Consider the following 24,978-nt stretch of genomic DNA (forward strand, 5'->3'; position numbering starts at 1 on the left):
AGTCATCCCTCAGTCTCCGATGCTCCAGAGAAAACAGCCCCAGCCCGTTCAGCCTCTCCCCATAGCTCGAACCCTCAAACCCTGACAACATCCTTGTAAATATTTTCTGAACCCAAGGCTTCCCACTAATCTTCACCATATTGTATGCTTTTTCTTTTGCTGTTATGCTGTCCCTGACTTCCCTTGTCAGTCAGGGTTGCCTCAAAATCCTTTTAGTCGGTTTCTTCTTCCTTGGGATGAAATTCTGCCGTGCCTCCCAAATAACCCCCAGATACTCCTGCCATTGTTGCTCCAATGTCTTCCCTACTGGGCTCCCCTTCCTATCAGCTCTGGCCATCTCCTCCCTCATGTTTTTGTAGTTACCTTTACTCCGTTGTGAGACTGTTACATCTGATTCCAGCTTCTCCCTCTCAAACTGCAGGGTGAATTCTTGCATATTATCATCACTGGCCCTTCGGGGTCCCTTCACCTTAAGCTTGCTAATCAAGTCTGCCTCATTACACATCACCAATTCCAGAATTGCTTGTTCCCTAGTGAGCTCTAACGCAAGCTGTTCCAAAAAAAAATCTTGTAAACATTCCATGAGGTACTTTCCTCTAAAAGTAACCTACAGCGGATAGTCAAATGAGTAGCTATTACCAACCGATGAACTTATGATTTTCTTGTAATGCCATTGTATTTGTGCTAGGCCCCCAAACCAGGACTTCAATTAGTCATGTATTAAGACACCACAAACTATGAACTGAGAAAGCAAATGAAAGACACCTCTTCCCCTCTCCACCAAATTCCTGCACTGCCTCCAAAATTCCCCCAACTGTGTCCGCACTTGGGCTGCATCTCACTACGCCTGTGCTGCTTGGAAATACTTGGTGAAATGTTTGGAAAAACAGCAGGGCTGGAGAGAGCAAGTCACTGTGACAGTTTTAATTGCCATCAATCTATCTCATTTCCGCTGAGTGGGAAAAGTTAAAACTTACCCTCTAGTTTTTGCTTCAATTGGAGGCAACTTTAAGGAAGTTCAACTTTGGCTGAACCTCTTTTTCCTTTTGTGCCCATGCCTCATCGGTAATCTGAAGATCTCATGTAAAAAGATTTTAGCTATCAGTTTTTCTTCATTTTTTAAAACTCTGAGTTATTTTCTTTTTACCTTCCTTTTGCTGTTTCTATACTTGTGGCAGCCCTCATTTTGGCGATTTATCCAATGCCGCCTCTCACTATATCAAAGTTAAAAATCACACAACACCAGGCAATAGTCCAACAGATTTATTTGGAAGTGCTGCTCCTTCATCAGGTGGTTGAAGGAGCAGCGCTCTGAAAGCTAGTGCTTCCAAATAAACCTGTTGGACTAGAACCTGATGTTGTGTGAGTTTTAACTTTGTTCACCCCAGTCCAACAGCAGCGTCTCCAAATCTCACTATTTTGATGGTTTAAAGCTGATGAGCTCTGAGACCAAATACCTCGGGAAGCTTGGGGCACAATCAGGACCAGCACTAACTCCTTTTGAATCTGGTTACTCACGAGCAGGGTGAGGGGGGAGGCATGGTGACAAGAGAGTTATGATTGTTCAGAAAAAAATCTCATAAAAGGAGTTAGAACTGAAAGCCGTCATTTTAAACAAATCAGTCCCATCAGTGTGCAAGATGAAAGAAAATACAATGACTGTCACCAAGGCATTGCCACACGATGAGCTGATATCAGAAAGCAACATTCTACACTCAAAAACAAACCTCCTAAAGTGAAAAACAAAGAGAGGAAAATGCTGATTGCTTGTGAATTTGATGGCTGCAATGGGTTTGGTGAAGGTTAAATTTATTTGAGGGAACAGTTGGTGGGCGTGAGTGGGGAATAGAATCACTTCACCTCTGATGGTGGTCAGTGATTTGTTTTTTTAAAGTTTCCTGCAAAAGTACTCGCAACATTCTTAATAAAGAGCACAACTGGAATTCTAACAGCAGTGCTTTCATCCATATCCACTTGCTGCTGTGGTGTATTCCCACAACAGGGAGTTTGTATTCCCAATACATCATCACCTTAACCTGCTCCCAAAGGCTATCCCTTGGTGCCAAGGACTTGTTTTTTCTTTGATCTTGGTTTTACTTCCTTGCTTGCTTTTGTGACATTACTTTCTTCAATGTCTCCTGGAATATGGAACACTGTGGTGCAATGGGCTAATGTTTTGCCTTGGGTGGCAAATAGCCTTATGCCATCCTTGGAGCTCATTATTAATGTATGGAAATGCTCTTGAAGTTAGATCTCTGAGTCTTACTCAGCCCTTTTTGCACAATCTGATTCTGACTGACATGGAAGATGGAATGGCTGGAAGAAAATGATCATACAGATATGATTAGGTAGCTTAGTCTCAACTTGGCACGCACATGCAAAAAAACGTTTCTCACCAACTTGGTCAAGCTAAGTTAGGGCAAGAATGACAAAGCAGAAGATGAGAAATTACCTGGCAGAAGTTAAAACCTGCTGGGTAGCTCCCACAGCGACAGCACATCGGGTCTTTAGCAGAGTCCTTATGTGCGTCCTGTGTCATATGTCTGGAGACAAGAGATTTGGACCAGGGTTTCTGTGCGTAATGGAAGAATGCTTTATGGACAGAGTGTCAATGAACATACGCTTATGTGAAATATCACGTGAATAGCACAGTGCATCAACTTAGTCATAGAATCTTGACAGTGTGGAAACAGGCCATTTTAGCCCAAAAAGACCCTCTAAAGAGTAACCCACCCAGACCCATTCCCTTATGCTATATACTGTACATTTCCCCTGACTTAATGCACTTAACCTATACATTCTTGAACACTATGGGCCATTTAGCTTGGCCAATTCACCTAACCTGCACATCTTTGGACTGTGGGAGGAAATGAGAGCACCCAGAGGAAACCCACTGACTCTCGCTCCTCAGATACTGCCAGGCCTGCTGAGTTTCCAACACTAATCATTTGCATACAATGAACTCAGTGAATGGAGCCCCTTCTGGTTATTAAAATTGAAGGGTTCTCAAGGGGATGTTCAGTGCTACTTGAGTACAATTAACAGCTCTGTGTGCCAGTGGAATCCTATTTGTCTCTGATACAGACCGCTCTGTTTGTTTTGTGGCAACCATTTGAGAACATAATAAATTGAGATGCCTGCCTAAGCATAGCATCTGTCAACCTCTTGATACAATGACCACAGCTGATAGACCGTTATAACTGAGGTCGCCTGAGGCTGCTTGTATTCAAGAGCTGTAGCAATTGTAACAGCCATTGAGGAAGCTGATTTCTTTGACGATCCAGGTTACAAGTCGACAATCGGTCTCGTGTGGAATTCTCCAACAGCTTTTGTGCAGCCTCCCAGTGTGCAATGATTGGAGAATTCAAAGGGCTGACCTCTGAGGTCATTAAACCCTCTTGATTTGGCATCTGCAGCTCAGCTTGGGAACATTTCTGCATTGCTTTACTCATCTCATTTAAATCTTTCAATACTTCAAAACCTAGTCATTAAAACAAAATGATACACCGCCTTGGGGAAACTCATTACTTCCCCCTTGATTCAACCTGCACACGGTAAACATGAGAAGTATATAGGATGTAAATTGTTTCCAAATATCACAACCCCTTCTCAGCCTTCAAAAAAAGAAATGGTCAGTCACTATTGCCTTCATTCAGTTATCTCACCCTCTCAGGTATTATGAAGGGCGTATGCACAAAACGTTGATTCCCCTGCTCCACAGATGCTGGCTGACCTGCTGTGCTTTTCCAGCAACACACTCTCGACTCTCAGGTGTTATGCTGCCTTGGTCATTAAGTAGGGGTCCCAATGAACCAGTGGATTTGTGTGTACACCTCGGTTATCCGAATGAGATGGACGGGGAGTATTTTGTTTGGATAATTGATTATTCAGATAACTGATCAGATTGTAAACAAACGGTAATTTATGAGGTAAAAACAATAACTGCAGATGCTGGAAACCAAATTCTGGATCAGTGGTGCTGGAAGAGCACAGCAATTCAGGCAGCATCCAACGAGCAGCGAAATCGACGTTTCAGGCAAAAGCCCTTAATCAGGAATAAAAGTGATGAAGGGCTTTTGCCCGAAACAGTAATTTATGAGTGCTGGGTATCTGAACATGCTTCAGTTATCTGGCAATACACATCATAATGCGGCTTAATTGATAACTGAATGTTGAGTTGCCTAATGCCATTTTGAGATCTTGTTTAGATAATCCAAAATTCAGATAATTGATGTTCAGATAATTGAGGTTGTACTGCATTCCAGGGGCTGAAGTCACTGTTGAGTTTTGGAAGCAAAGTGCTGGCAGGCAGTTTTAGATAACTCATTGCTCAATTTTTCTCTGTTTACAACCAAGAAACCATCCAAAGCAAAAAAGAGGCAAAGTCAGCATATTGCCTCCAGTGCAATATTCACAATTGCTCACTGAACAATCATGTCCCTCCTCAAATGTAAATGTGGACTTTGCTATAAGGTTGATGGCATCCTCATTTTATTGGATGAAAATACAAAAAACTTCTACAAAGCAATAGGCCAATGGCCCAAATCATACATCACAATAGTATACCCAAGTAAAATTATGCCCCATAAAATCCGAAAGTACTGAAGACGCCAGAAATCAGAAACAAAAACAGAAATTGCTGGAAAGGCTCAGTCAGGATGGCAGCATTCCGTGGAGCGGAATCAGTTAAATGTTTTGGTCCGGTCTCCCTTCCTCAGAACTGATGGTAATAAGGAAAATGTTGGTTTTTATGCAGAAGGTAGAATGTGGGATAGGGATAAGGAGTAAATGATAGGTGGGGACAGGGTCCAAAGGGAGTGAAGAATAGTTGGATGGGCAAAGGAAAGGATCATAATCAGCCTAGATGAATAGTGATGATGCTGCACTTTTAACAAGGTTATGTTGTCCTTGGTTTTTTTCCAAAAGGGGTTGTAAAAGGTAGAGGTTCCAATTTGTCTGGGTTTCGGGCACTTTGATTACAGCTAACAGATACTGCCTGAGGCAACAATCAGGGAAAAGGGCTTTTAGGGTTTTTTTAAAAAAATGCTGGTACAATGAAAGGGGAGTGGTCAGTTCTCCCAGTTCAGGGATTTTCCTAGTTTGGTTTAGTTTTAGCTGGAGACTCTGAGAAGCTTCTGGGGAAAAGAGGTTCCATTCCACAAATGATCCCCGGCTGAAAGTCTCTGCAATCTCTGTTTGAATTTACCTTCTTGCCGAGGGGTATGTTTGTGGTATATGGCACGAAATCCCAAATGCTCTTTGTTAACTTGTGGGAGATATTGTGTCGGTCAGGTTTTCAAATAGTTCTTAGTTTAAATTCTGCTTTTTTTTTTGCTTATGTTTCATTCAGTAGTCTGTAAATAAATTCTCTTTTGTTTAAAACTGAGTGGTTTGACCAGCTGCATCACCCCTAGAATATCTAGTCTACACTTGCTTAAAACAATGAGAAGCATTAGGGTCTGATCTACCTTCTTGAAATGTTTTGAAGAGGTCTGGCTTGGTCCATAACAGAATGAATGGCTACTATTGGACAATTAGTGGCTAACGATGGATGGTGTGTAATAGCAGACCATGTGATCACAAGGCCTGGTGTGTGGGTATTGGGGTAATGACATATGAGAAGGTAGATTCTGGATTAGTGGTGCTGGAAGAGCACAGCAGTTCAGGCAGCATCCAAGGAGCTTCAAAATCGACGTTTCGGGCAAAAGCCCTTCATCAGGAATAACAGCAGTGAGCCTGAAGCGTGGAGAGATAAGCTGGAGGAGGGTTGGGGTGGGGAAAAAGTAGCATAGAGTACAATGGGTGGGTGGGGGAGGGGATGAAGGTGATAGGTCAGGGAGGAGAGCTCCACCCCTAAAATTGTTGAACTCAGTATTAAGTCCAGAAGGCTGCAGAGTTCTCAAGTGGAAAATGAGGGGCTGTTCTTCCAGTTTGCACTGAGCTTTGCTTGAGCACTGCAGCAATCCTGAGGCAGAGAGTTTGGCCAGGGAACAGGGTGGTGTGTTAAAGGGATAGGCAAAATTATAATAAAATTATAAAGTTTATCCCAAATCCCATTTTAAAATAAACTTGAACTGAAGCACATCACATTCTAAATTCACTTCCTATTTCTTTTTTCAGAAATTCCACAAATACTTCGTCACGAATGTTTAATTAAAGCCAGTTTATGCCTTCACACCAGGGAATATTCTCCTTCATATTAGAAGGACCGTAGCAACAACCAGTCTTAACATATCTTGAATATAAGCTGTCCTTGTAGAAGGTTCTTTTAGGGAAATAAAGCTTTTGAAACAAATATTAAACACTTTTGTAATTTTAATTGTTGTACACTACGTAAAATGTGAAGATATAACAGCTGATTAATACATAGAATCCCTATAGTGTAGGAGCAGGCCATTCAGCCCATCGAGTCTACACTGACTCTCTGAACAGCATCCCATCCAGACCCAACTCCTTATCCTATCCTTGTACAACTGCATTTCCCATGGCCAGTTCACCTAACCTGTTTATCTTTGGCTTGTGGGAAGAAACCGGAGCAACCAGAGGAAACCCTTGAAGACATGGGGAGAATGTGCAAAGTCCACACAGACCCGGAGAGTGGAATCAAATCCAGATCCCTGCTGCTGTGAGGCTGCAGTGTTAACCGATGTGTCACCGTGCCACCTCACGCATGCAGCTGCACTGGGTCTGACAGCCTCCAGACCTGTCTTTCAAATGATGTAATTGGTTTTAACATCTTTTGGCATGACCCTTGAACAGACCTGTGGTTCTGATGACCTTGAATCGCACCTTCTAACTAACCTACATCGGGTGATACTCACGGCCTTCAGTTTGGATGAAAACAAAGCTTTTCTTTGAGAAATGCTAGCAAGCTGACGTTTGGAGTTAAAGCATTGATGCCAGTTTAACATCCTATTGGTTGGCATGGTAGTTAGACACTTGTAAGAAACAAGTCTTGAAAAGTGAGGACATCATTTTTAGTTAAGAGCTGTTTTTAATATCGTTGAAGAAGAAAAGACATGATATTGTACTGATCGGGACCGCATTGCAAAAACTGTTTATCTCAAGAGGAACAACAATTTTTTCGAAATGAAACTGTGCTTGGAGCACAATTAGTCACATTCAAACAGAGATTCAAACAGAGATTGCAGAGACTTTCAGCCGGGGATCATTTGTGGAATGGAACCTCTTTTCCCCAGAAACACACTAAAACTGGCCTCTAACCTTCATGATCCCAATTCATAGTATGGCACACCTCCCCCACTTCTTACATCTGACAGAGAGATTGGAATAGCCATCCATAATGAGCATGGCAATATTGAGAAAAGGCACACTGCTCTTAATGCCGAGTCCAGGTTAATCTCCATTAATCCCTTCATTGAGCATGGCCCCAAATCTCGCTTAAAAGCAAGTTAAATTAATTTTAGTTGGATTTATGCAGGAGTAATGCTGCTGGGTGATGTAATATCTAATATTCTTCATTCGCATGGTCTCTAAGACATGCAAGCATCATGTTACTTTATACCTGTCTTTCTATGACTTGTTCTACATAGCATGAATTGACTGAGTGATTGTGCAAGTTGCTACAATCAGCTCTGCACAGGTTCCCCATTTACATGGTGAACGACTCTTGTGCAAAGATAGTACAGGATTTGCATTTCAATAACAATGTCCTGTATATGTGCATATTCAACTTTGCTAATTTATTCACTAATGTAGCACTTAAGAGTGCATGCATATTTGCACCACAGCACTGTATTGTGGTGTTCTAAATTTGCTACCATTGACTGAATCTGTACACATGAGCTAACTAACCTAGCAACACATGCAGTTGGGATCAGCTGTAATGACACCACATACGTCCAGATAAATGGTACTGCCAGGCATCCCCTCTCCATCCCGCTTTCAATAACTTTTACATTAGTTCCCATGAGAAACGTGTCTTCTATGGAATGACTCCTAACCTCCTACCCCTTGCATATTGTTGATGTGTACATGACACGTTTGCTTTATTGGAAACTGCAACTGCAAACAAAATTTCCTTACACTGTCTGTGTAAGGAAAGGGTCCGTCTATGTTCAACTTCACTTTTGAAATGGACCAGTCAGAAATGAACCCTTTCCCTGATGAGCTGGGGGAGAGCCCCACTCGTAGATACTGCCAACCACTCTCTTTTGCAGAATAATTAATGCTTTGGGATTCCTACAGCTCTATGCTCTATATGGTCAGCCTTATCGGTGACCCTGTAAGTAAGACTCACACTATTTACTTCATGTAACAGAATGCCAAACTAAGGCACATCAGAGTCATCCTGTAGTATAATGGCTACCCTAATCAGATTGTTACTCACTGAATACCTCACTACTCTAAAGAAGAAGGGGTCCCAAAGATTTAAGCAACCCTTGAAGTATCAGGCCATAGCAACACAAGTGCTGTTCTATACAAGTAGGATACAGCCATCAAACCAAAATGATATTCTTCCAAGATGATAAGTGAATCATGTGGGATATGAATTTCAGTGGTGGTGTATGCCCAGTATTTATACCATGTCTACAGCAGCTACAGTACCAACAATAGCCACCCCTCCCTGTTGTGCTGATGGGAATGAAGAGCTCCAGCCTCATTCTGACCCTGAAACATTTGGCTGGGATTTATTGTTTTTTGCAACAATTTGGGAGTGGATGTCTTTATAGTTGACCAACTAACCAGACCTCCATCAGTGAGAAAGCCCATGTGTCAAACAAATCAGTCACCTGAGAGCTGACAGGCATGCTACATGACCAATTGGCTACTTGGCCAGAGACGTCCTGCCTGCCATAAGCTGCTGGCCAATTGGAAGTGGTCAGATAATGGGATCTAGATGGTTGCCTGGGCTGCACAGTCATGAAGGTGTGGGCTGGTGAGAAGGGGAGTGCATCTTTTATGGTATTGTGGGTTGGGGTGTTATGAAGGTGTGGAGGTGTACTGTATCTTTAAGAGAGTTGAAAAGCTAGGAAGGACTGACAAAGAACAGGATGTCCTGAACAAGGTAACAATGTAACACTTGGTCAAAACAAATTGCAGCAGATGGATTGCCATGAAACAAAAACAAATTCAAATTCAGTTTGAATTATGTCCCAAGATACCGAAATCCAACCATATTTGAATTTAATATTTTGATAATATTAAAACCAATGAAACAATCCAATGTTTTGGTGTACAAAACTAGACATTTTGAACAGTTAGGGAGAGAACTGCCATGGACCAGCAAATGTAGACTGTTAGCTGAAGAGCTCTCTGAAAGGTACCTGTCTGTGGGGGATTGCACAGCAGAACATCGAGGCTGACCTGGGGAGAATCTACAAAGAAGAATTGGCAAAGCTGATTGGTTTTGAAATGTGATTTTTATTTTGTAAATCTTAATCGGATTTTTAAAAATCGGAGTAGTATTGTAGAGTGGGAGGTAAAAGGTAGGTTTAAGAGAAAGGAGTTGTCAATAGTTGTTGGTTTTATATTCTCTGTTGGACTTAAATAGTGACCTCTGGGATAGTTCTTTGCCTCTTGAATTTTAACAGGTTACAGCATGCTGTGAATCTTTTCTGTGTGACTGGTTTAAATTAGCAGAGGGGTTTACCCCATGTCGTAACAGGGGGCAAGGGAAGAGGGGTTGACTGAAAGCCTTTTCTGTGCCCTCACCTACAGCAGCCATCCCATAGACCTGGTGGCAGGCTTCCTGGTTCCTCCATCAGTACCTATAGGAAAGGAAGATCAGCCATGGGCCTTCTGACTCAATTATTGAGGTGGCAAGAGGAGAACAGGTATCTCTCCCATGATTAGTCCTTCCCACAACAAGCCCGCACTTATTGGGAGGGGAGATTAGAGTGGTGCTGGAAAAGCACAGCAGGTCAAGCAGTATCTGAGGAGCAGGAAATAAACATTTTGGGCAAAAGCACTTCAGGAATGATGAAGGGCTTTTGTCCGAAATATCAATTTTCCTGCTCCTCGGATGCTGCCTGACCTTTTGCTGTGCTTTTCCAGCACCACTCTAATCTTGACTCTAATCTCTTGCATCTGCAGTCCTCACTTTCGCCGGCTTCTTGGGAGGGCTCATTCCAGCTACTAACTCTGTTACTCCTCATAGGCGTGTCTGACCTAGCAATCACATTCTTTATTTTCAGTTTTTATGGCAGCACCACCTGCAAGTTCCTCAAAGCTTCACCCATCCGTGCCCTCACTGTTGCTCAGTCCAATCCTGGAACCACCTTCCTAACAGCACCTGTGGATGTCCTATACCTTGAGGTCTTCGGCAAATTACAAAAGACACTTGTGCCAACTTCTCCCAGAGAATTAGGGATTAAATTAGGGCTACAACACATCATGACCGAATTGTAAAGACCATTGACCTTGAAATGGCTGATTGACCTTGAAATGGCTGCAGTGGGTTACCTTTGGATTTCCAGTTGGGATGATTACCATGGCCAGAGTTTTCAGCATATTGCTTGTTATTTCTAAAAAATAAATAGTCTTGTGTTGCACTGTGTCACTGCCTGATCAAAGGCTACCTATTGCTTCCTTTGAACTGGCATGTTCTGTACAGATCATGTAGGTTTGAACTTTATGTGATTTGAGACAGTAACATTTCCCCTTTCTTATTCATGAAATTCTAGATCTATAGCCTATTATAGAGTCGATTTGTGTCTCACAGCACCACAAAGACAAATTCTCATCACATGTTTACGTTCTATTTCTCTCCCTGGTCTTCCCCACACCCCTATAATAATCTTGCAGGTGGAGTGGATTTTTGCTTTGCGCGATTGCCATGCTCTTAGTTATAGTGCCAATGTTCACTTTCCCCCAAAAACTACCACCTCGACAGAAGAAGAATAAGAAAATGGGCTCGGGTGATTCAAATAATGATGAGATGATGAAAGAGAAATCCGACAGCAAAGAACCTAGAAAGAGTACAGTCGCTTCCTCAATGGCTTTTGGAAAGGACATTAAAGGTGGGTGTGTTCAACACTTTATTTTGTGCAGTTATCAGCCCATTTAGCTTAATTGGGTTGTATTTTTCACATGTAAATTGTTCATTAATTATGTGTACTCCGTATTACAGGTAGTAACAGGAGTTATTGCAATAATTTTAGTTCTTTCTGTAACTAAATTAGAAATTAGTGAATAAGTATTAGCTCATTAATATCCACTTGTCATTTGACATTACTAGTTATTTCTTAAATTAGCTGTTTAATACCCTTCTGTTGTTAAGCTACAGTTTATTCCATGATCACCACCTTATTAGTTATTCGTACAGGAGAGTAAGAGAGCCCCTAATTGGTAGAGAATTGTGAGACTGTTTAAGCATTAGACAATCATTTTCAAAAGAAATGGCAGTGAAAATGAACCCCCTTCATCCAAATGAAGAATGTTACATCTGTGACAAACACGACTGGGTTTTGAGAGCTTGTCAAAAAGATAAATGCTTCACTGTTACTGCGGACTTGAATGGCCTGTGTCTTGTGAAGTATGCTCTAAGAATGATTTTTTTTTGGACATGAATTGTTTTTGGACCATCCTTAGAACGGCAGAGTAGTTTTCTGAATGTGTGATGCAAATACCTCCAGGATTCTATATATTGACAAATTCAGCAAATTGAATTTCTGAAAGCTTTTCACAAAATTGACTATGATGCATTTTTACTTTACTACATATCCACAAATGATTGTCAAAAATCCAAGGCTTCATTTATTGCTCTTTTGTTTCTGTGCTTTTCCAGTCTCTCCTTTTACCTTTCCTTTCTCTCTTCCTATTTATTTGCAATCCTTCCTCCTTTCTTAGTTTCTGTTGTCTCTCTCCTCACCCACTTTATTTTGTTGTTTGTTTATCTGATCATGCTCCTTTACTTCCATTCTCTTTCACCCATTTTGTGTCTTTCTTTTTGTAGATATTTTTATTAGTTCCTTCTTCACTTAAATGTTCATATTTTCTACCTGATATTACATTATGCAGTGATTATAATGAGGTCAGCCAGATGGACCTCATAGAATATGAGTCCCTGATTAGGGCTGTTAAGCTGGTCCAATCAAGGAGTCCTGGCTGTCAGACATAAACAGGAGTGTCATAGATTCTGTTCGCTCTGAGAGCTGGCTCCGAAGAAGCAGGGCTAGTGTCAATTTCTATGCACGTGTAAATAAAGAGTGACTTGGAGATGGGATATTGGCCTCGCATTATTCCATCCATGGATAAGTCTATAACCTCAACAAGGTATGTCAACAAAACGTTGCCAGAGTAATCAAAAAGTCATGATTTTATTTATTTATTCATGGGATGTGGGCAATGCAGGCCAGGCATGTACTGCCTGTTCCTATTTGCTCAGTGGGCAATTAAGAGTCAACCACATTGTTGTGAGTCGTAGCGTTGCATGTCGGCCACACCAGGTAAGGAAGACAGATTGCATTCTCTACATTAGTGAACTAGGATGGCTTTTAAGGACAATCAAAAGTGGCTTCATGGTCACCACTGGGTCGGCTTTTACTCAAGCTTTTAATTTATTTCAAATTTCTGCATCTGCCAAAATGGAATTCAAAGTCATAGAACGTTTGCCTGCGATTATGGATTGCTATTGTGCCTTCCCATATGGTACAGACGGAAGCCACTCGGTCTTTTGTTCATTCGACAACCCTTTTCTAAAGCTAGCTAACTAATCACACTACCCTACTTTTGATCCATTGTGTACAAATTTAGTTTTTCACAATATCTGCTCAATTCACTTTAAAACTTATGTTTGAATTTGATTGCATCATTCTTTCAAGATTTTCCTTTTCATTCCAAAAACTTGCTGGGTTAATTTTTTTTCCCCTCATACCATGTTTAATTGCTCCCTGACTAAGGTTTTGACATCCTTCCCTAATGTATGGTGCCCAGAATTGAACACAGTATTCCAATTCAAGGCTAATCAAATCTTTTATTCCTTCCATTGTACTCTTTTCTTCTATTTATAAAGCCATCAACATGATGCATTTTGTTCATTTTCTTGCCAAACTTAACACTTCCAAATACCTCTGGGTCTGTTCTTGCACCCACTTTCAAATTGTACCATTGTAACAGATGACATTTAGATTTGAGATTCATTTTAAACAAATTGTCGATTTGTTTGCATTGTTGATGAACAACATTTCAGTGCCCTTTTGCTGAAAAATGTTTGCGAGAAACATACCGTGTAAACAAAACGCTGCATATTTATTTAATGTTTTCTTTGCTATATTTTGTATTCTGGTGGTGTTTTTAGTCTGTATTTCATGAAATGTTACATGTTGGACATCTGAAAATTAATAGTTCAGATGTAATAAGTTGTGTTTAAGTATTTCAGGTGAAGTTTGAAAAGAAGTCAATTTTCCATTGTATGTAAGTGGTGAACAGAATTGAACTGTTATAAAATACAGTCAGTATATAGTACATGCATTTATCCACATACTTTTCATGCAGGCAAGACTCAGTTCTTAATGTTATCTTCCTTTCTGGTATGGGGAGCCCAATTTATCACATTTCCTGATGATTAGATTGAAACTGGGAACCCACGATATGAGGAATCATACATGGAAGGTGTATGCTGCTGTTCCATTGCACAGCTACTTTCAAACTAATTCTTGTTGCTACTGGAGAGATTTCCATTAATGCCCTATTGTGCAGCAAAATTGTAAATTGTAAAATTCTCAAGCTCCACTTAATGAGTCTCTGGTGAGTGAATAGCAATGTGAGTTAGAAAATCCCTGCTGCTTCACAAAGTAGGCTTGAGTTATTTTATCTCCACGGTTTTTACTGAAACCTCATCCTCAGGAAGCAGCAGAGCATTGTGCATCTCCAAGGCTCCACTGACGCCACACTAGTTGGACAGTGGGATTGGCTGCTGGGGCCAAATCTCTAAACGAACTGTACAACTTTTGATCTGATTCTGTCATTGAACAGCATTTACTGCACCATTTCATGTCTCTTGTCTGTACGAACAAATAAATTATTTATGATCACACAAATATACAGAGAAGCCTCGATTGTCTGAATGTGAATTATCTGAATTTCGGATTATCTGAATGAGATTAGAAGGTCCCGATGCTCGGCTAAACTGTGTTATCCAAACATTTAATAATGCCAATGTCCTGTGTTTATACTGGCTGTTTTGAGGACCATTCACAAGTCTGTGCAGATTAACCCTAACCTAATCGCAGTCCTGTTGCTAACAGGAGTGAATCCCAATGCTGCAGAAAGTAAGCAGCAATTCTTTTCTGATCAGACCAGTGGCTAAAATCTCATCAGATAGCAACATTCAGGTAGAGACAGTATTCACAGGGAAGGGAAGGAATGATGGCAGTGAAGGGGGGAGAGAGAGAGAGAGAGAGAGAGGGGGGGTGGGGGGGGTTAAAAGGAAATGTAATGGGAAAGAAACAAAGGATCTTTCCTCAAATGGGACATTAGTTTTAGGATAAGGGGTGGCAAACCTAATGGACGGTCATCTGGAAGCTGACTGCAGTGTTTTTATTTGAGTGAGGAGGAGGTTATCTACCACTAACTCTGGGAGAATGGGGAGGCAAAGGTTTAGCATTGTATGTATATGGAGCACAGAAATAGCCAAACCTGTCTCTGCTGGTGGTTATACTACACATGAGTCTTCGTCCATTCCACCAACCTCACCTCAGTGATTTGGCATAACCTCCTATTTCCCATTCTGTCATGTATTGCATTTTGAAAACATCTCAGCTATTCACCTCAAAGATTTCCAGTGGTGGCAAGATCCACATTCGAGCCACTTGCTGAGTAAAGGAGTGCCTGCTTAGCTTTCCTTTGGACTTACTGGCAACTACCTTGTAGTCATGGTTCATGGTTTTGGATCCTTCCATGAATGGAAACATTCCCTCCATATCTGCCCTGCCCATAACATTCATAATTTTAAAACCCTCTATCAAGTCATGACTCAGCCCTTTTTCTAAAGAAAAAAACCCATCCAGTTCAATATTTTCCTGTAGCTATAATTTCTCAAATCTGAAGCCATCCTCATACTCTTCAGTATTTACTGCAGTATAACTGCTGAGTTTATATTGTGGTGCACAGTCTGTGCATTACCCTGTGTTTATAGTGTGGTGCACAGTCTGTGCATTGCCCTGTGTTTATAGTGTGGTGCACTGTCTGTGCATTACCCTGTGTTTATAGTGTGGTGCACAGTCTGTGCATTATCCTGTGTTTATAGTGTGGTGCACAGTCTGTGCATTATCCTGTGTTTATATTGTGGTGCACTGTCTGTGCATTATCCTGTGTTTATAGTGTGGTGCACAGTCTGTGCATTATCCTGTGTTTATAGTGTGGTGCACAGTCTGTGCATTATCCTGTGTTTATATTGTGGTGCACTGTCTGTGCATTACCCTGTGTTTATAGTGTGGTGCACAGTCTGTGCATTATCCTGTGTTTATATTGTGGTGCACAGTCTGTGCATTATACTGTGTTTATATTGTGGTGCACTGTCTGTGCATTATCCTGTGTTTATAGTGTGGTGCACAGTCTGTGCATTATCCTGTGTTTATAGTGTGGTGCACAGTCTGTGCATTATCCTGTGTTTATATTGTGGTGCACTGTCTGTGCATTATCCTGTGTTTATAGTGTGGTGCACAGTCTGTGCATTATCCTGTGTTTATAGTGTGGTGCACAGTCTGTGCATTATCCTGTGTTTATATTGTGGTGCACAGTCTGTGCATTATCCTGTGTTTATAGTGTGGTGCACAGTCTGTGCATTATCCTGTGTTTATAGTGTGGTGCACAGTCTGTGCATTACCCTGTGTTTATAGTGTGGTGCACAGTCTGTGCATTACCCTGTGTTTATCGTATGGTGCACAGTCTGTGCATTATCCTGTGTTTATAGTGTGGTGCACAGTCTGTGCATTATCCTGTGTTTATCGTGTGGTGCACAGTCTGTGCATTATCCTGTGTTTATAGTGTGGTGCACAGTATGTGCATTACCCTGTGTTTATAGTGTGGAGCACAGTCTGTGCATAACCCAGTGTTTATAGTGTGGGGCACTGTCTGTGCATTACCCTGTGTTTATAGTGTAGAGCAAACTTTTTGCTTAATCCTGTGTTTATTGTGTGGTGCACAGTCTGTGCATTACCCTGTGTTTATAGTGTGGAGCACACTCTTTGCATAATCCTGTATTTATTGTGCGGTGCACAGTATGTGCATTACCCTGTGTTTATAGTGTGGAGCACACTCTTTGCTTAACCCTGTGTTTATAGTGTGGTGCACAGTCTGTGCATTATCCTGTGTTTATAGTGTGGTGCACAGTCTGTGCATTATCCTGTGTTTATTATGTGGTGCACAGTCTGTGCATTACCCTGTGTTTATAGTGTGGAGCACAGTCTGTGCATAACCCAGTGTTTATAGTGTGGGGCACTGTCTGTGCATTACCCTGTGTTTATTGTGTGGTGCACAGTATGTGCATTACCCTGTGTTTATAGTGTGGAGCACACTCTTTGCTTAATCCTGTGTTTATTGTGTGGTGCACAGTCTGTGCATTACCCTGTGTTTATAGTGTGGTGCACAGTCTGTGCATTACCCTGTGTTTATAGTGTGGAGCACAGTCTGTGCATTACCCTGTGTTTATAGTGTGGTGCACAGTCTGTGTATTACCCTGTGTTTATAGTGTGGTGCACAGTCTGTGCATTACCCTGTGTTTATAGTGTGGTGCACAGTCTGTGCATTACCCTGTGTTTATAGTGTGGTGCACAGTCTGTGCATTACCCTGTGTTTATTGTGTGGTGCACAGTCTGTGCATTACCCTGTGTTTATAGTGTGGAGCACACTCTTTGCTTAATCCTGTGTTTATAGTGTGGTGCACAGTCTATGAATTACCCTGTGTTTATAGTGTGGAGCGCACTCTTTGCATAATCCTGTGTTTATTGTGTGGTGCACAGTATGTGCATTACCCTGTGTTTATAGTGTGGAGCACAGTCTGTGCATTGCCCTGTGTTTATAGTGTGGTGCACAGTCTGTGCATTGCCCTGTGTTTATATTGTGGTGCACAGTCTGTGCATTGCCCTGTGTTTATAGTGTGGAGCACACTCTGTGCATTGCCCTGTGTTTATATTGTGGTGCAGAGTCTGTGCATTACCCTGTGTTTATAGTGTGATGCACAGTCTGTGCATTACCCTGTGTTTATATTGTGGTGCACAGTCTGTGCATTGCCCTGTGTTTATAGTGTGGTGCTCAGTCTGTGCATTGCCCTGTGTTTATAGTGTGGAGCACAGTCTGTGTATTACCCTGTGTTTATAGTGTGGTGCACAGTCTGTGCATTGCCCTGTGTTTATAGTGTGGAGCACAGTCTGTGCATTATCCTGTGTTTATAGTGTGGAGCACAGTCTGTGTATTACCCTGTGTTTATAGTGTGGTGCACAGTCTGTGCATTACCTTGTGTTTATCGTGTGGTGCAGTCTGTGCATTATCCTGTGAATACAGCCTCAGCTGGTTGAGTTGTTCAGTTCCAGCATAAGTTCACTACCTGTATATTTAGTGCTTGTAGAAGTAAGTCTCTGAGTTTTCCAATAAGTTTTAGTGGTTTTGTTAATCTGAAATGCTACTATTAATGGTTTATTTCATAGGTACTGCTGGCATCTTGTCGTGGAGTGGGTAATATCCCTGCGTCTGAGCAGGATATTCCAGGCACAAGTTCCGCTCCAAGACTTGATGGCTGAGGGAGGTGTGTTTGTCGTGCTGCCAAGCAGAGTGGTTATTCATCTGCAAATCCTTCCCATGAACATCAGTGGCAGACTGGAAGAGTAGGAGAGAATGCTGGTCAGCTGTGTGATGGAAGGAAACTGGAGCATTGCCGTGGGGTTTGTGAGGTCCCAGACGTTAATGCGTGCTCTCAAGCTCAGGCAGTTCCAACAGCATAATGTCCTCATGTTCTTCTTCACACCATGGCCCTAATTGACTGAACCGCGTAGCCTGACTCCTTGCAGCGATTAAATGTTTATAAGCTTTCACAAATTAATTAAATCTCCCCATAGCCCTCTCCATTCCATAGCCTTCCACTTACAAACCCCTCTCTTAGATGTCTCTTGACCTTCTCCCCAAAACTTTTAGCATTTCTCACTGATGGGTCACAACTGTGAAATAGGGTCAGGAGCTCCCTGCTCTACCGTACCTTTCCATCGTTCTAGGCTACAACATAATGTAAAGGTTAACTCAGCAACTGAGACTTCTTGTGACTGACTGTTGCAGTGATTTTAAAAGAGCCACTTCCAAGTCTTGTGTCCAGTTATTACAGATTGTGTTCAAGCAGATGTTTAGAGATATGCTGGTGAAAGGTCACTATGGTCCCTCCTTGGAAAACAGCATGAAATCTTATAGCTACACTGTTTTACAGTTCACTTGTCATTGACTCTTTAGCATTTACATCAAATCCCTTATCAATGAACCAAGTTATCCCAGTCATACAGGTGTCCTTTTCATGTTCGCATTAACCCTGCTATAACTGTAGCACTACATCCCACTCCTCACTGCTTGTTTGTCACCTCAGCGTGTTATTCATCCTTATGAAGGTCATTGCATTTTACAACTTACCAGCAGCTTGGTTCTCACAGGAGGGGAATTACATCCCATCATTTCTGTAGTATTGGCTCCAAGAAAGTGACTGTTGAAATAACTCCACAGAGGCCAGTATCCCATCAGCAAGTCACTTCTTTATTTACACATGAACAGGTCTTGCGTTTAGTATTGCCTCGTACAGAGTCAGCTCTCAGGGTGTCAGTATCTCTGACACTCCCCTTTTTTACCTGTCAGCCAGGGCTCCCTGATTGGACCAGATTAACAGCCCCAACCAGAGAACTCATTTTCTCTTCGGTCCAGCTCACCAACCTTGTTACAATCACTACACTCAGAGTTACATCTGTCAATTCTAAGCTAAATGTGTACATTTAAATCTCAATCTTATCAATTGTCTCATTTACCACCATTGCCCTCCTTTGTACTTCCATCCAATTCAGTTTCTTATTTTCTAACTTGTGGGCAATTTGTCTATTTTCCCACCAAAGTTCATTTTTCATGTACAAGTTTAGTTTGCAGGTTTTTAAATGTCTTCCAGGTGATGAGATGTTCATGGATACACATCATGGATGGACTGCCTTTTCTTTGAAAAAAAAAGAGGCTGAGGCATCAACTAATTAAAATCTTTAAAATTAGGAGAGGTTTCGATAGGTTGGACACAGAGAAAAGATTTACTATTGTGGGGGAGAGCATAACTAGAGGCTATGAATATAAAATCATCACCGAGACCTCCAATAGGGAGTTCAGAAGAAACATCTTTACCTCAAGAACAGCTACCATTGAGTGACTGCAGTGACTAGTGTAGACGGATTTCAGGAGACAGTAGACAAACTAATGATGAAGAAGGGAATAGGGAGTTACTTGGTAGATCTTGATCAGTAAAGATGAGAGGATGTTTGATTGGAGCGTAAACATCATCGTGGACATGTTTGCTGAATGGCCTTTTCCTGTTCTGCATGTCCTATGTAATGGCATGTGTTTTGTGCATTGTTCAGTGTTAGGTACATTCCCAGTTTGATTGGTGAAGTCCAAACCATTGATGTCAATTATGAACAACAGTGGTCTCAGTTCGCACTGACCTTTGTGGAATACTGTTTTCTCCTTCCTCCAATATGAATCATCTACCCTTTGGCACTACTTCCTGCTTTCTAAATTGAACTGATTTTTGACACATCTAGTTATCTTTCCCCTGACTCTATACAGAGTCATTGAGTCATGCAACACAGAAACAGACCCTTCGGTCCATGTTGACCGCATTCCCAAACTAAACTAGTCCCACCTGCCTTCTCTTGGCCCTTAGCCTTCCAAACATTTCCTATTCATGAATCCATCCACAAGTCTTTGATTGTAACTGAACCTGCAACTACCATTTCTCTGGCAGTTCATTCCACACACAAGCCACTCTCTGACACGTGTCCTAATTTTCAGCAAGAACTCACTGTACAATAAGTTACTGTATGTTTTATTAGAACTAAGCAAATGATGGGTGTGTTATCCTTGTCAGTTCTTTCCAAGTGTGGAGTTGCAGCATTAACTGAGAGTGTGGGAAGAGGATCTGAATGAACTGAGGCCCAGGCAAACAGAATCACATCCGACTGTGGCAAGGAGTCCTAATGAGGAACCAGGAAGTGCACTTCTTACTGATGTTTTTGGTGACCGCCCCCCTACCAGGTCTGCCAGTTTGGCTGTTATAGGTTTGATAAAACTGAGAACATGGACAGCATGATGCTGCAGTTTGGCAAAGGGGCAGAATGAGGCAATGTGCCTATTGTTGCTTCTGGATGAGAAAGGTAACCCGAATAGTATACAATGGATTTCTGACTCTGGGTGAGCACATACCATGTAGTACCTACTCACACTATTTTTGTTTTCTGTAAAGAATTAATATTGTGCAATGGAATTATTAGATGCTGGGGTTGTTCAAACTGGAGCCTGTGCTGCTTTATAGTTTAAAGAAACATAGTCACCAGGAGCTACAGCAGAATCTTGCTGCATGTGAGCTGCTCAGTATCTGCAGAAATTAGCCTCTTTAATCCATACATGCAGTATACAATATGATAAAGTCCAGTAGTTTTTCTATCCATTCATGCTGCAGGAGTTAGCAACGTGCAAAGATTGTAGCATTTAAGAGCAAGGTGTTTGACTTGTATCCTGGAAGGACCCCCTTGCACAGTTTTGATGGGTCACTCAGAACAGTTTAAGAGTTGATGGCTCGCTGCTTTAGAACATACAGAATATACTTTCTTGCCACGCGAATTTAATATTAAATACAGTGAAAGGTGTGTACTGTGGCCCATACATATGCAACATTTACATTAACTTAGAATAAAATTTTTAAGAAACTTAAAGAGAGTCCAACTTTTCCTTCTGTGCTGCTACAGTATGCCACAGCCAGAGTCCCACTCCGGCCTTCCCAGACCATACCCCACCGCTGAGAGTGTCCTGCTCCGGCCTTCCCAGACCACACCATGCTGCTGAGAGTATCCTACTGTTAACTCAGAAGCCCTGAGAAACGGCTAAGCTCAGTGGAGCTGTTAGGAAGCGACCTGCTAGGGGAGATAGCAGTTCAGCCGACAAGCAGCGTTTGCTTGCTGAGAAAGATAGGACTTCAGAGTAAGCTCAGGGCAGCGCCAGCTTTGTGAAGCTAGCTGTCTGTGAAAGATGTTGCGTGCTGTCATGTAGATGTTGGAGTGCATACTCAGGAATCAAGTGGAATTCAGTTTTAGAGAGAACACACTAAACCCCCATTTCATCAGTCATCAATCAAGCAGTGTATGATGGAACCACCTTTCCGGGAAATTTCAAAGCTAGATTTTTGCAAGTGAACAGTTGGAATCCTTTGTAAAAGAGACAAAACTTAATGGGGTTCACAATGCCATTTTTGACTGGGTATGTTGCTGATAAATTCTTCAGATCTTCAGCATCTGCTAGTAGATGTGCTCTTTTAGGTATTAGGCAACAATTTGTCTGTTAACACATATTTACCTCACATAAGTTCTTAAATGTTGGAATATACATTGTAGATTGTAAACTTTTCTAAACTTATATGGTAAGGTTAAGTTTGTTTGTTCAAAACCACGGCATCCAAATGGCTTTATTCATCGAGCAAATACCTGGGATCTGGAACTTGATCAGCTTTAAACAAAGAAAAGCTTGCTGGTCCATTATCAGATCATGATACAAATATCTATCCAGGATTGGAACATTATGTCAGAGCCCATCCGGATTTGTAAATCGGCTCAAAGGGAAGTCCTGTTCCCTCAGGATTGGAGGAGGTGTTGGCCTTGCTTACATGGCTACAGTGTCAAAAGAGGATTAAAGACTTGGTGTGTGCTGGTGAGGTGAGTGCAGCATGTAATATTCAGCTTGTGGACTTACATCTGACTAAAGCTGAGTATGAATGTGACAACAAGGCATAAACATCCAGTTAACAACAAAGGCCAGGCAAGATCTTTGGCTTTCACATGAAATGGAGCTACTGTATGGAGGATAGCAGTCAGTCAGAGTTAACCTCTTCCTGGCCAGCAGTAATCAAGGGAGGTGGGGCCATGGCATCCCTCTTTTTAACTCCCTCTCAGTCAGTCATACCGCATGTACTTTAAATTTGTTTATTTTTAGCATGTGCCTATTACACTTTGAGTAAACTTAGTTAAACACATCAAAAAGGTAGAAGAGCTAATTCCGGGATTTTTTGAGTGAAGGAGTGGAGATGTCATCATTGTAGGTATGTTCGCTGAGCTGGGACGGTGATTTGCAGATGCTTTGTCCCGTGTCTGGGTGACATCTCTAGTGCTTTGGTGCCTCCTGTGAAGTGTTGCTGTACTGTCTCTTCTGGAATTTATTTGGTTCTGTTCCTGCTGCTTCCGGTTGCTCGTTGCAGTGGCCGGTATATTGGGTCTAGATCTATGTGCTTGTTGATAGAGTCCATGGATGAGTGCCATACGTCTAGAAGTTCTCTGGCTGTGCTCTGTTTAGCTTGACCTATGATCATTGTGTTGTCCCAGTTGAATTTATGGTCCCTGTCATCTGTGTGTATGTGGCTGTCCTTAGTAGCGATACACACAGGTGACAACAGCCACAGATTCGACTGGGACAACGCAACGATCATTAGGACAAAAGCTAAACAGAGGACAGCCAGAGAATTTCTAGAAGTATGGCACTCATCCACAGACTCCATCAACAAGCACGTAGACTTTGATCCAATGTACCGGCCACTACAACGAGCAACTGGAAGCAGCAGGAACAGAACCAAATAAACTCTGGAACACGCAGTACAGCAGCACTTCACAGGAGGTTCCAAATCACTAGAGATGTCACTGAGACAGGGGGTGAAACATCTGCAAATCACCGTCCCAGTTCGGCCAACATACCCACAACAACGACAAGTGGCACCTGAGCTACAAATCAGAGAGAATGGGGGAGGGTATTAGGAAAGTAGTCTACTGCAGTTTACATTGTTTAAAAGTTGTGAGAATGAAAACACTTGAGTCCAACTGGTTAACTGTTGTTTTTGTTTCCAAAGCTGCAGATGCCTAGTGTTCTCAGTGAAACCATTGTTGTTGTTCCAAGATGCTTTTCATCTGCTGGTTTCTGAGCTTGGGTAAGAGAGAGAGGGAGAGAGACAAGACCCTGTCTTGTTCAGTCCATGATGCTTTCTCTCTCTTCGCTGCTGTAAAAGCAACTGTTTATCAAAATCAATTTGTACATTCCTGAGTCTGGACATTGAACACTCCACAGGTAATTTTTCATCTCTGAGATGTGAAGTTATCATGGATGTGTGAGTAAAAATCCTTCCGGTGCCCTCTCTAATGCCTTCACATCATTTGAATGGTATGATGCCCTTTCAGTACTCCAGTTAAATCTGGACTAATATTTTACAGGTTTAATATAACTTCCTTGTTTTTGTACACTTATTTAGTCAGCATGTCATTTGCATTATTAACCACTGTCAGTCAGTCCTACAGTTTTCAATGATGTATACACATACCTGAGGCCCCTTTGCTCCTGCACCCCTTTTAAATTGTAAGGCCCCTTTGCTCCTGCACCCCTTTTAAATTATACCCTTTAATTTAAAACTGTCTCTTCCAACCAATCATTTCTCACTAACACTAACCCTAACCGTTCTCAGAAGTCCGTTGAGCACTTTACCAAATACCTTTGTCATGTCTACGTACACAGCATCAAATATATTACCCTCATCAACTCTCTCTGTTACATCATCAGAAAACTCAGGCAGTGTCATCCTCCCTTAACAAATTCACACTCTCTTTCCTTAATTAACCCACATTTACCCAAGTGACTAAATTTTGTTCTAATTTATTGTAAGCGTTTCTCTACGATGGTGATTAAACTGGATAGCCTATAATTATAATTTATATCCTTTTGTTTCTACAAGTGTATAACATTTACAACACTGCCATCCTCTGATAAAACTCCTGAGTTTAAGGAAAAATAGAAAATGTTGGTCAATACCTTTGTAATTTCCACTTTCACTTCCAGATGAGAACATCCAGTGCTCATGCCTTATCCAGTTTAAGTTCACATCTCCCTTTAACAGTTCTTGAAAACTCCTCCTTTACACGCTGCAAAATATTGCTGTCATTTCTGGCAATGGTATGTGGTCAAAAATATCCACAGTACCTCAAATCCTGTTGGGTTCTTGTTTGAGTGCGGTTTCCTAGACATTTGATGAAAACTCCGAGCTAAACACGATCCAGAGGGAACTATCGAAGCAGCTGGGAAATCTGAACCTGTTCTATTTGTTAAATGGAACTTTAAAGGCGAAGCCAGAAAAGCACCTCATTTTTTTACTGGCAAAAGAGCAGGTGAGTTTTGAGTAGGTGGCCGTACCCATTTCGGGTCTCCATCTGCACTGCTACTTCCAAACAAGCCAAGAGCAGTGTGATCAGGGGTTGCAGTTCACCAGGAAGGAGGTGACGGAATAGCATCACCTTTCAGTATCAGTCCTACATCCTCAAAGCAGGATGGGAATAGCACTGACAGTAACTACAAAGGTGACTTTTGTCCTCAATTCTTTAGCAAGCAAAGGGTAACGTATCTAATATCTATCAGTTCATTGACCTTTGTTGTAGTGACACAGGGCTCTGAATGCCAACAGAAGGGATTAATTGTCTTCTTCTTTAATGGGGAGAGGCAGGATGGAACTGCACTCGACTTTATCAAGATAACTAACTTCCTGGGGTGCTGTTGACCACTCAAGTGACTTTGACCATTCAGCATCTGAATTGTGAGAGAGATGAAGCTGATATACTCAGTAAGAGAGCAATTGCTTTGCAATTACAGGCAACAAACCATGCTGGTGAATGTCCATTATCCTGATAGATTCATCCCTTGCCAGTCTGCTGTTCTTGCATCTTTTAGCCATTGTGTTGAACCAGAGGGAGGCGCTGAAGAGCAATAACT

At 41.8% G+C, this 24,978-nt stretch overlaps 1 protein-coding gene across 4 annotated transcripts in view; it reads left to right on the plus strand.

Annotated features, from left to right (window-relative positions):
* Positions 1-24,978, plus strand: part of slco5a1 (solute carrier organic anion transporter family member 5A1) — a 185,498-nt gene that overhangs the window by 106,201 nt on the left and 54,319 nt on the right. For 3 of the 4 annotated variants that reach the window (XM_072571473.1, XM_072571472.1, XM_072571475.1), the window contains exon 3: positions 10,768-10,982. The exons of the other annotated variant lie outside the window; for it this stretch is intronic. In XM_072571473.1, coding sequence (XP_072427574.1) covers positions 10,768-10,982 — 215 coding nt within the window. The remainder of the gene's footprint in view (positions 1-10,767; positions 10,983-24,978) is intronic. 4 annotated transcript variants of the gene reach the window in all.

Source organism: Chiloscyllium punctatum, chromosome 5 (assembly GCF_047496795.1).
Source record: "Chiloscyllium punctatum isolate Juve2018m chromosome 5, sChiPun1.3, whole genome shotgun sequence".
Classification (NCBI taxonomy): Eukaryota; Metazoa; Chordata; class Chondrichthyes; order Orectolobiformes; family Hemiscylliidae; genus Chiloscyllium; species Chiloscyllium punctatum.